This window comes from Natrix helvetica (genome assembly GCF_964273705.1).
Source record: "Natrix helvetica genome assembly, chromosome: 7".
Taxonomy (NCBI): domain Eukaryota; kingdom Metazoa; phylum Chordata; class Lepidosauria; order Squamata; family Natricidae; genus Natrix; species Natrix helvetica.
In genome coordinates, this window is record NC_138558.1 from 55,257,401 (window position 1) to 55,270,576 (window position 13,176).

A 13,176-nucleotide genomic window follows, 5' to 3' on the forward strand; every position below is an offset into this window, starting at 1 on the left:
AACAACTCCCACAGAAGCCAAATCTTGCTTGCTCATCTGTAAACAAGATAAGAGTGGTGCCAGATTAATTCTGCTCTCCTTTAAATTGTTTCAAAGAGGTCTTACATTATGTAAATACAATAAATGTCATACAATTTAAAAAGAGCCTGCCTCTTTCTCTCGTTCTCTCTTTCTCTCTTCCCCCAACTATTTGAATGAAGAAGAAAAAAAGAACACCGCCCCTTTCTTTTGTCCTGCCCCCTTCTTCCTTCAGGTTCTCGGGAGAGACTTTTATACTTCTCTCTCTCTCTTTTTTTTCCTCTCACCCGCCCCCCCCCCTCCCACCACCACCAAAAGACTGAATTGGGAGACTTGGCGAACTAAACAAAGCAAGCCTGGCTGCCAGGAGCGGTCTAAGAAAAAAAGCCACAGGCTGATTGTGAGAATGAGGGGACTGTGCACTGTGGCGTCTCCCCCTCTTCCAGAATCTCAATCCTTGATGTTTTCCAGGTAAGATGAATGGCCCCATCATCAGCATTTCCAGCCCCCAGGGCAGCTGAAGAAATCCTCTTGCCATAAAGCTCAGATGAGAGCCAGGCTGGGGGCGGAGGGCAGAAGTTTTCAATAAACCAGTACAGCTTTTTTGACAAAACTGAGACTTTTGCTTAATTAGATCAACATGTGATCCGCTTAGAAACGCTGGTTTTACCATGAATGAATGATGGTGAATATCAGATTTTCCCATATATCATTCTGAAAGCTTAAGATAAGATTTCTTAGACTAAGCAACAAGTCCCAAGCCATGCGCATTAACATATGCCTTGAACATTTTAACAGAAACTGCAAAAAAATCTGGAGTTACACAATGGCATGGAACGATTCAGCTCCTCTATTTATAAACAATCTAGCAAATCCATGGATATCTTATTGTTAAGGACTACTTAAGATTGTATGTATTTGGAGTTGTCTATGCCTTTAATTATATATTGATAGCAAGTCTGTTTTTGGTTTTGTAGTAAAAACTGGTTATCTTGAATATCATGAAAAGGGACCAATGTCTAGTTTTCATGTCACCTATGTATGATTTTACCTAATACTAGTATTCTTTTTTTCAAAATTAAGACTGCTGACATAAATGTTCTCACTGGAGAATAAATATCAGCCACATACATGTTCAAATAAATTCCTCTGACATTAATTTTATGTATTATATCATAATTCTTCATTGCTGTTTTAATATGTTTATTTGCAAGTAAGTTCCAGTGAGTCCAACCATATTTACTCCCCAGGAAATATGCCTTGGGTTTCTACCAAGGTTTTTAAATATTTTCCTCAAATGATTTCAGATTATTAGCTCATAAATCATAATGTAGCATTTGCATCAGAAGCTGTTATTATTATTATTATTTTGGCATGCCTGACATACATCTTTGTCAATGACCAAATAATTCATTTAATCAGCACTTTCATTGGGAAAAAAACCAAATGATTTAGGTAGGTAATTTTGTTGTTAAATAACCAACAAATAATAAGGCTTCCTATAAAAACTCGGAGAGCAATCAATGGAACAACTTGCCTTCAGAAGTTGTGGGAGCTCCATTACTGGAGGCTTTCAAAAAAAGACCAGACATCCATTGGTCTGAAATGGTATAGGGTCACCTGCTTGAGCAGGGAATTAGACTAGAACACCTCCAATGTCCCTTCAAACTCTGTTATTTAATGTTCTATATTCTAAAACTTTTCAAATAAAAAGCCACTTTATTTTGCTCCACAGGAACTGCCCACTTGCCTGTCTACCAATCAAAACAGATTCAGTGTGTGGGATGGCCCAACTTGCCATACTAAAAAGAGACCAAACCAGAATAAATCAGGAGCAGCTCGTACAGCAAGAAAAAAAAATCATGAAAAACCCAATGTATGAAATAGCATCCCTGTTGCTGGAAAAGTTACTTCTTCTTGCCAACCTTAAAGTTCTTCAAACAGGTTCCAGTGGAGAGGAGGAGGAGAAAAAAAAACATGTATGTTGGTATGATTCTTCCTATTTCAGACCAGGGGATTTGCTAGAAGTGCCTCGCACTCTCTTCATTCATTTTGGCATTTATTTGGGAGATAACCAAGTAGCGCATCTTATGCCAGACATTCTGCCTGCTTTCACTAATGACCAGAAGTTGATCCAGAAAGTAGTGACTAATAAAAGACTTATCTTGGGGGTCATCACAAAAATGGCAAGGATCCGTGTGGACACAGTGGAGGACTTTGCTTATGGAGGCTCCATCCTGGTGAACAATATGGATTCATTGTTCAAAAATTGTATTCTTTGTAATGATGAAGTGGTCCACAGAGCAAAAAGGCTAGTAGGCACAACCGACTACAGCTTACTCTGGAACAACTGTGAACATTTTGTGACCTTCTGCAGATATGGCTCTCCAGTCAGCTTCCAAACAACCAAGGTAAACTGTCATTGTCCAAATATCCTCTGACAAGTGGGGGCTATATCCTTGTTTTGACTTATGATGTGCTAGAAGGGGGAAGACCAAGTAGCTTATGTTTATAAACATTCTAATATATATTTTAAAAGCACTTTTTCCTAGACATTTTTCTTTAAAACAGAGGCTTGACTAGGATTTTGGAGTGGGTGGATGTGGTGGAACCCCTTTAATAACTGATATCTACCTAGACTGGCTTAAAATGGATTATAAAAGTCTAGGACATGTTTTACATTACCTATTAGATTCAAGCTCCAGTTTTCTTTGCTTATCCAAGAGACTAATATATGGATAGCCACAAATGATCTATGAAGTGGGCAGAACTGTTGATGCTGCCAAGGAAGCACAATGATACTGGTGCAACTTTAATCCTTCAATGCCCTAATCTGAATACAGACACAGGAAGAGAGTTATTCTGTTCATGCTATGTTAATTGCCCTATCTTCTGCAGAAGCATAATTCACTTCTGACTTCACAACTGGAAGAGCGAATAGTACAAAATTGCAATTACTTTTATAAGAGATAATTATCTCTATTTACAGTTTAGCAATATATTCTTGCAGAACATTGGCAATTCATTACTTTAAACTGTCTGGTCTCCTCCCTTCTCTTAGGTGAAAGATTTATTTCTTTCTTTGTTTATTATGAAATTTATTTGCTGCCCTTCTCGTGCCAATATTTATTGCAAGGGACAAACCATTTCAGAAGAGAGTTTCAAAATCTTAATGGTTCCTTAATATTAATTCCTTAAGTCTGTGCAGTAATGAGGTATCTTTTAGTATTGCAAAAGTTTAAAAGTCCACCATTTCTACAAAAATAAATGTAAGGATTTGTTCATTTATTTTCCTATTGTGCCACAATTATTCCTCCACGATATCGCTAAACTTAATGTGCAAGTAAAATTCTGCTGAGAATGCTTTGTTAAAACATTAAGAGCAAAACTGAACTCTCTCCACACTGTACCCCAAAATGAAGGTATGCTTGTGCAGGGATATGGACGGAAAATCTTTGAAAGGAAGTACGTCCTATATTTAAGTCAGAAGCAAATAATTTATTTTAATGGAGATAGTGTTTCTGTGAAGGTAATTAGAACACATATTCACATCTGTGCAGAATCACTTAAAATATTGCATTTGAGTAAAAGGCTATTAAAGTCAGCTAGATTTTCCATGTTTCTATGAATTTATAGGAATTAATATGTAGCACTCTTCATGCAAAAATACATATTAAATACATACATACGTACAGTTTCAGCAACTTTACAATAAATCGTTTAAGAAGGAGAAAATTCAGTTTCTCAATCACTAGAGATGATGTGACTGGAAATGGATAACAGTACCTTTTATAACTAAAAGGTGGGACTGAAGAGTTTTTCTTGTCCCAGTGAAACACCTACTGTTCAGTGTTATGCTCTACCTTTTAGAAGAAATAGTTGCTTTTATGTTGGTTACATTTTCCAACTAAAACAGAAGGAGGCGTGGGAAAGCACCACCCACTGTTTTCTCACTGGTAAACTAGCAAAAACCCACAGGTAAGTAGATGCCAGGAATATAATTCAATTATCTGGAAAGCTAGGCTAATTTGGGATGTCAGAATCTCAGAACTAAGATAAGCAGTACTGGCAGTTGAAATGGCAACCCTCTAGGAAGGCAACATCTCTTCTGCCCTGCATTCAAAAGACCAAAACTTTGGGTGAAGAAATAAGAAATTATTATCTATTGTCCCTAAGGAGGAAGAAAATTCAAGAGAGATTCTCCTTCATCTTTTAATATATAAAAACTAAATCCATATTTTGTTTTGGAAAACAAGCAGACAAGGAAACATGCTGCCTCTCAGTCGTGAGAGCCAAAATGCCCATCCGATATTGAAACAGCAATACAATACAATACAATACAATAGTAGAGTTGGAAGGGACCTTGGAGGTCTTCTAGTCCAACCCCCTGCCTAGGCAGGAAACCCTATACCATTTCAGACAAATGACTATCCAACATCTTCTTAAAGACTTCCAGTGTTGGGGCATTCACAACTTCTGGAGGCAAGCTGTTCCACTGATTAATTGTTCTGTCAGGAAATTTCTCCTCAGTTCTAAGTTGCTTCTCTCCTTGATTAGTTTCCACCCATTGCTGCTTGTTCTACCCTCAGGTGCCTTGGAGAATAGTTTGACTCCCTCTTCTTTGTGGCAACCCCTGAGATATTGGAACACTGCTATCATGTCCCCCCTAGTCCTTCTTTCTCTTAAGCTAAACATACCCAGTTCCTGCAACCGTTCTTCATATGTTTTAGTCTCCAGTCCCCTAATCATCTTTGTTGCTCTTCTCTGCACTCTTTCTAGAGTCTCCACATCTTTTTTACATCGTGGTGACCAGAACTGAATGCAGTATTCCAAGTGTGGCCTTACCAAGGCATTATAAAGTGGTATAATAAAGCAGAAGCAAGTTAAACATTAACATGATGCCATGGCCTCCAATGTGAATTTGAAACTACCAAAATTCTAGACACCTGAAAACATCACTGCTGGGAAGGAAAGATACTGGCAGTGGAGACATAGATTAGTTGGCAAAAATGAGCTAAAACTCACATGAAAGTTAAAAGAAAGGTTTCTACCATTCCATTTCCAAGAGGAAAATTTTTCAGACTACAGTTCACATAATCCCTTATCATTACTTACGTTGGCTAGAACTGATAGGAAAAGCTTACAGTGCATGCATTGTTTCAATGTGTAAATTCTACAAGCTTATGCAAAACTTCAACCTGCACATTCAAATGTGCAGGTTGAACCTGCACAACCTGTACATTTAAACATGGAAGTCATAAAAACAAATCATGAAACAAAAATTTCTTCCCATGCAAGGAAAGGGACATGTTTAATTTTTTAACCTCAAATCTTCTACTATCTTTGCAGTTCTGTGAAACCGTGAAGATGATCATTCGAGACCAGAGAAGTGTACTTGTTTCGGCACTGCTGGGACTGATTTCTATACTTTATCTGGGTCTGGGACCTTCTACTACTCTTCCTACTATCATCATTCCATTTATGCTGTGGATGGCTGGTTAATGAATACCCTACCATTTATTGGCTACTAGATGACCCATGGCCTATTGAGTCCTCTTTTCAGAGATATTTTGCTAATATCTAATAGCTAATTGAAGAAACAGAAAAGCAGTGGGAGCAAAAGCAACTTCTGGCTTCCTGCTGGCTTCCTGATTGACTTTGCTTGTGGGAAGCCAGCAAGAAGTGTTAGAAATCACAATCACACGACCTCAGCTGACCATGGCAGCACTGCAACAGTCACAAGTTGATGAATACAACTGAAGATCTTTGAAATTTTAATTCCATGGGAGTAATGGATTTTTGCACAATGTCCAAATTAGAACATTTGAAGTAAGCTGCTTCAAGAACAGTTGCTTCAAAATGGTTGCTCTATGATGCAACATTTTGGTCAATTGAAGGTTACAAATAGACAAGACAGGAGAGTTTTAGTAGTATCTAGATTGTAAATAGAATGTATCATGTATTTATGAAAGCTGAAACGAATAATATTACACAGTGAAGAAAATATGAAATAATTAATATGCAGTATATAGAATACATTGAACAAGCAATAACTTGTGGAAAAAAATTCCAAACAATTTCAGAGATGACCATATTGGGTTTATTCCCAAGGAACGATGATTAATATGCAGTTTTACATGCAGCATAAACATTTTAGAAAACTTAATGAGGGTGATCTCCCAAGTAAATTTGCATAATTTCAAAGCTATTCTGCTTTGCATCTTTTTCTAATTTCTCTCTCAGTTTACATTCACTAGCTGTATTTTTATTTAAATGGCATAACTGCATCCTGCTTGGACTTGAGATGAACAAAATATTTGCACCAGAAAGGTCTTTGCTATTCCTTGCTAATGAAATCCAATATAAATCAGTCCAAAGGGCTTCTGTAATCACAAGATAAGTGACAAGCAAACTACTGGTAGTGAGAAAGACATATGCAGTTATATCCTTTTGAAATTTTTTCCCCACACAATAGACAAATAATTTTCAGTCATGGGAAAGACATGTGATTATTGCGTGTTTGTTCAATCATGGGAAAGACAGACATTATTGCGTGTTTGTTAGAGCTGCCATTAAATAGGACAAAAAAGATTATCAAAGTTTGAGGGAGTCTGTTAAAAAGACATAAATGCCTAGCTTGATAAGACCAAACGTTGCTGGGTTTTTGGGGGTTTAGAATACTACGGCATACTTCCTCTGATTTGCTTGCATATTTGCCATCATGGCAAGAAGCATTAATTTATGTCCAATTAACATTCATATAATCAGGCTGCACATGCACTAATGTTTATCTCTTTCAGATTTACAGTTTCCTTTGCTTCCTGTTTTGAGACATTTCTAACTGTATTGGGACATCAGAAATGTAATAATTTAGTGATGTTCTATAAAATAGAGGTACTTTACATTTCAGTAAAATGAGTTGATTTCCATGCTATGTGCTACAATTTCTCTGCATCCCATTATTAAATGTCTTTATGGTACAGAGTCAAAGAAAAACAAACAAGCATATGATGCTTTAAATTTTAACATGCTAAGATTGTGTATATTTTTTGCCTTACTTCATTGCATTTTTATATAATTCCTGTCATCTGTGAAGGTGCTGGTAACTGCCTAAATAATTATAATAAATAAATAATAAATCACCTGCTTTGCTGATGTTCAAAGGAATAGAATGGTAGGTAGTATGTGACATACATTTATACCCATTGCTCCTGTTGGAAACTGAATGACATTCCTGCTTTATGACTGTGGTCTCAGATCCTTCTTACAAATTACACTAACACCATAGGCTGCACTATGAGTTGCTTGGTATGGGTAAAGCTGCTCAGAACTATCAAAAGTGAAATATTTTTTGGTTGTATAATTAATGTATATCCCACAGATAGACATCCATCCAAACAGCTAATGGTCCAAAGATATCCTCAGATTCCTAATGAACAACTAATGAAAAATGCACTTGAAAGCCAACTTCTCAATGTTTGTTTCCAAAAGAGCAGCTACTTTACAAATATTAAGCCATCTTCATGAAATGTATGCATTATAAGTTCAGAAGGTGTATATGTTTATGAATTTTACAGTGCAATGTTTTTCCTAAAGCATCAGCTACATCATAACCATGTTGTATTTTGAACATGCACAAATACTTATTTGAACATGAGACCAATATGTTACTATTTTTAAAAAGTAGTTCATGCTGCCTGTACATAAACCCAACCTATGTCTATGAAAGACATTTAATCAAATAAGTAGTCCTCAACATATGACTACAATTGAGCCCAAAATTTATGTTGCTAAGTGAGAAATTTGTTAAGTGAATTTTGCCCGATATTATGAGCTTTTTTTGCCACATTTGTTAATGATTCACTGCAGTTGCTAAATTAGTAATGTGGTTGTTAAGTGAATCTGGTTTCCTGATTGACATTGCTTGTCAGAAGATCACAAAAGGTGATCACATGACATCAGGACATTGCAACCGTCATAAATGTGAATCAGTTTTCCAGAAACCAAATGTAAATCATATAACCATGGGGATGCTACAACAGTCATAAATATGAAAAATGGCCATAAGTCACTTTCAGTGATGACGTAACTTCAAACAGTCATTAAACTGTTGTAAGTCGAGGATTTACTTGGAAAACAACACGGGACTGCAGGGGTTTGTATAATGGATACAGTTTTAAGTGGATTGATTATAGCTAGTTGCCCTCTTGCATAGTATCTTCTTTATTCCAATTGCAAACCACCTATGGGAGAAGTTACACTTTGGACAAGCTGAGTAGCAATGGGCAGCCCAGCCATGTTGTGCTAACAGCAAGAGACTCCCTTTCTCTGGTGAAATTGTTCAGAAAATTATTTAGAAGAATTTCTGAAATGAATAGAAAATGTTGGCAAAGGTTGTGGGTATTAACAAACTCAATAGAAACAAGGGTGAAGAAAAAAGGTTGCTGTTCTGGAATATAAAGGAAAGCTGGACCTTTGTTTCCCAGACTCTATAAGCCTGTCATCTTCCAAGTAAGACAAACGACCTCCATCAATAATCCTGGTAGCCCCTGCTGAAATAGGAGATCTGCTTGGGTCCCAAAATATACAACCCTCCAACGTGGAAGAGAGAAAGAGAGCAAAGGAAGAGACATTTGTATGGAACTGACAGAGGTGCTTTTTTGTAAAATAAATTGCTCATTTGCATAATGCAAATCATTGCAAACTTTAGTCATGCTGTCCCAGATGGTGGAATTAATTAGGATCAATTTGTCAGCCAAAATGAAATCAAAATAATCATAAAGGAAACTCATTTGGTTTTATAGGTATGATTTATCTTCCTTCTTCAACACACATTAGAGTCAGAACATAGTGCTTAATATTATCACTCATGTTCTTGATTTATTTTATACAAAAAATATATTCTGTATATTAACTAAAATTTAAGTTAACTACTAATAATTAGTTAGCCATAACATGTAGTTACATATAGGTATAACATGTAGTTATACCCCTGCTTTAACACTCCCTGTACTGCCGCATGGATACTAAGAGCCACACTGCTCAAGAGCACTGATTACTAGCCCAAGAGTCACAATGATATCATCTATTTCTTCAGGTTGCAAAAGGTGAAACTGAGGCCATGCACACTGATTAAAATTTAGTAGGAACTATTAAAACTTTAGTACAATTTAATATGTACATTTTGCCACTTAATTTGACATGAAGACAGCCATTTTTTCTTTAAAATACAGTTACAAATCTCTAGGTAGTTGAATGAATAGTAAGCTGAATCCACAGTTAAGTTAGTTCTGAGCAGCCCAGCAAGCATTAATTAGCCATTTTGTTAATTATCTATTTCTCTGATTATCTATTCTCCTTCCCTATGGCCTTGTCAGAAGAAAGCCATCATTTATCACCATTTTGCTTTTGCATCAGACACCCCAGGAAAAGGAAAGCTGGAGCAAATCTATCTTAGTGTCAATTCACAATTTCTATGTAGTTCTTTGATAACAAACTGATAATAGGCAAGGCCCACATACAGGAATCCTTAATTAACTGCTCAAGCAGGCGCAAATTAGGGAATTGACCTTGCTATGCCAGGAGTTTAAAAAAAAACACTCACAAAAACCTCTAGCACATCTTGGGCAGGTCCCATTGTGGCAAGTGCCCTGAAATTCTTTTCCACAGTAACTTGCATGCCAATTTGACAGGAGGATGTCTACTACAGTTAACCCCCATCAAATTTAAGATCAACAAATAGGAAAAAAGAGAATATATCTTTTTCAGTTTCTCTCCCGTTCTCCAACTGTAATGTATATTACAGTGGAATCCATAATTTAGAAATTAGGACGTGGGTATCAGTTTGCTAGTTGCTGTATTATGCATTATTTCCTTGTTTTACTTCCTTCAAATACTTAAGATTTTTTCTGCTGTTTTCACTAAAGAAGTTGATTTCTTTTTCCTCCCTAATAAATGTTCTCAGAACATTTTCTCTGAATGAACATTAACATATCGAGGCAAGTGGAAACAAAGCAAGTCCTATGTTAAACTTCTGCTCTGCAGTGTTCAGTATTGATTACTGTATGACTTATCCACATCAGGGACGTGCGGTCAGGGGAGGCAAGGGAGGCAGAGCCTCACCTCTCTTCTTGAAATAATAGTATATTATATATATATATATATATATATATATATATATATATATATATATATATATATATATATATATATATATATATATATATATATATATATATATATATATATATATATATATATATATATATATATATAATATTATATACATCCGGCCGGCCGCGCCTGGGAGCTGCGGAGGCAGAAATGTTGTCGGCGCTCCCGGATGACGAAGACACGAAAGTGACTGGGGGAAGGTTCTCATCGTTCCCCAGTCACTTTCGTGGCTTCGTCATCCGGGAGCGCCGACAACATTTCTGCCTCTGCAGCTCCCGGGCGCGGCTGGACGGATGTAGCCAGAGCGACACTGAGGCGGTCCGGGCGGACGAAAGAGCGAGCGAGCGAGCGATGGAGGATCAGGCAGCCTGATCCTCAGTCGCTCGCCCACCGGACTGCCTCAGCGCCACTCTGGCTACCTCCGTCCATCTGCGCCTGCGAGCTGCGGAGGCAGAAATGTTGTCGGCACCCCCGGATGACGAAGCCACGAAAGCGACTGGGGAACGATGAGAACCTTTCTGCCTCTGCTGGACTTGCGCAAAGTCCAGCAGAGGCAGGAAGGTTCTCATCGTTCCCCAGTCGCTTTCGAGGACTGCGGAGCGCGAGCCGGCGGAGCACGCTCAGGAAGGCGGGGAATGGGATCACGTGTGCTGGAGGCTGAGGCAGCCTCAGCCTCCAGCACATGTGGTCCCATTCCCCGCCTTCCTGATGATGTCACTAGCCTCACCAGCCATAAACCTCACCGCACGTCACTGATCCACATAATACCTTGGTCCTCACTTCAAATAGAAATATAGAAGACTTTAAAATGATCATTTATTCAGCATCCTGGTGATCACACCCTTTGCCTCCCTTCATTCAGGTACTTATAACTTATAACAGTGTTGGCGAACCTTTTCAGCACCAAGTGCCAAAACGGGAGCGCGCGCGCGCACACACACACACGTGCCAGAAACCAAAAGATCAGCCACTGCATGTCCACTGGCCACCTGGTCTTCTGGTTTCTGGCATGCATGCGTGCACGAAGACCAGCTGGCTGGTGCACACGTACGTGCCGGAAACTGGAAAATCATCTTCTCGGTGCAGGCATGCTCACTAGACAGCTGCTCTTCTGGTTTCTGATGCTCCCACGCACGTGAAGACGAGTTGGGCAGCGCACCGAAACCTGGAAGATCAACAGGCGACAGCTCGCATACCCAGAGAGATGGCTCTGCATGCCACTTCTAGCACGCATGCAATAGGTTTGGCATCACAGACTTATAACATGTAGGATCAGACAGTACTAAACAACCAAACCATGTCTACTGTCAATCCAAAGGACGTCATATAGTGATCCCCACCAGATCTGAGGACAACAAAAAAGAAAAGAAAAAGCTGGGATTTTTTGTCACACTTTACAGAAGCAGTCCAAAGCACAGCCTCTTCTGGCATCGCCCACTAAACAGTGGTTGGGTATTTATATAGCCTTCCATTCTGAAAACAGTTCCAACTGGAGCAAAGTTTCCTATGACAGGGTGAAGCAAGTCTGTCTTGCAAGAGTCCAAGAATCCTTACTACTATTTCACAGCAAAAGGGCTGGGCGGGAGACAGATGCCAAATGCTTTTACAATTATTGTTTTAAAAAGTTGTTACATTTTCTTTTCTTTTTTTAAAGTTTTTATTGTGAGAAATAAAAGTGTTCCTCTTTCATGTATTGTGCATCCTAATAATAATAGCCTGTAAAAGTCCTTATTTTTAAAATTGTTGTGTATGGATCAAAAACCTCTGCTACGTGCAGCTGCTTTGTAACTAGACTTTCGAACGTACTTAGTGTTGCTTTTTTCTTACATTAAACAAAATACATTACATTATAAAGCCAGTATTTATCTAATGACTGGATTCTCCTGGATGATTTTTAGTAGGATTAAACACTGCAAATACTTAATATAAAGTAGTTACTATTTCTACAATTAAGACCCCTCTTCTATAATGAAATTGCATGAGAGTTGCTTCCCACTCTTGTGCCATTTTGTCAGAAATATGACCCGGTATTTAATTACTAGCCCAGATCCATGGGTAGTATAGCAGACACAAGCAACCTATAAACCTCAGGTATATTATTTGCAACCATTGAAGCCTCAGAGACAGCCAGTTATTCCTTCTTTCTGGCCACTCAATTGGTGGGTAGATCAGGAACAGATAATTTCCATTTCTGGCTCCAGAAAATCAGAGACTTTGAGCAGAATCCCCTTTCCTCAGCACTTCTCTCTAGATCTCTGGTATCTTAAAATAGTACTAACAGTAGCAGAAAACTATTATTCTGTTCCTGTCAACTACCTGATTAGGTTGATCAGCTTGATAGCAAGAAAGATAAGTAGCTTATAGCAGGAACCAGTCCTAGGTATATAGCAGTGTTGGCAAAACTTTTTGGCACCAAACGCAGAAACGGGAGCGTGCACGCACGCGCACACATGCCAGAAAGCAAAAGAGCAGCCACCCGGTGTGTATGCGCATGCTGGGAAAATGATCTTCCAGTTTCTAACACGCGCATGTGCACCGGTCACCTGGTCTCCTGGTTTCTGGCACCCATATGTGTGTGATGGCATGCATGCGCGAACCGGAAACCAGAAGATCATCTTCCTGGCGTGTGCATGTGCACCGGGCGGCTGCTCTTCCCGTTTCTGGCACGTATGTGCATGTGCGCACTCTCCTGTTTCTGCACTTAGTGCCAGTTTCTGGAATTCCCACGTGCGTGAAAACCAGATGGCTAGTGCACCGGAACCTGGAAGAGCAACGGGCGATGTCTCGCGTGCCAGGAGTACATACAATCGGGTATATAGAATCCTTTGAAGGGAAGAAATAAGAGTTTTGTTCTCTTCCCTCCTAATATTCACACTCAATATAGGCAAATGTTTTGTGTGATATGTAGATGGGTTTACATTCATGTCAGGATATACCTCCAACCTGGCAATCAAGGTAGTCCTTATTGGAAGTTCTTCTCTACAA

The 13,176-nt window shown here is 38.6% G+C and overlaps 1 protein-coding gene across 1 annotated transcript; it reads left to right on the forward strand.

Moving 5' to 3' along the window:
• Positions 1-343: 343 nt before the first annotated feature.
• On the forward strand, positions 344-7,160 carry LRAT (lecithin retinol acyltransferase). Its single transcript, XM_081959158.1, has 3 exons — positions 344-489; positions 1,754-2,429; positions 5,368-7,160. The coding sequence occupies exons 1-3, from the start codon at positions 425-427 to the stop codon at positions 5,518-5,520; spliced, it is 894 nt and encodes a 297-aa protein (XP_081815284.1). The 5' UTR covers positions 344-424; the 3' UTR covers positions 5,521-7,160.
• The last annotated feature ends 6,016 nt before the right edge of the window (positions 7,161-13,176 follow it).

Bases quoted from the DNA above. Each gene is read 5' to 3' on its own strand.
- LRAT (XM_081959158.1), top strand. From the start codon at position 425: ATGAGGGGACTGTGCACTGTGGCGTCTCCCCCTCTTCCAGAATCTCAA. The intron at 490-1,753 runs GTAAGATGAATG...TTTGCTCCACAG, and splicing joins CAATCCTTGATGTTTTCCAG to GAACTGCCCACTTGCCTGTC. The intron at 2,430-5,367 runs GTAAACTGTCAT...CTATCTTTGCAG, and splicing joins TCAGCTTCCAAACAACCAAG to TTCTGTGAAACCGTGAAGAT.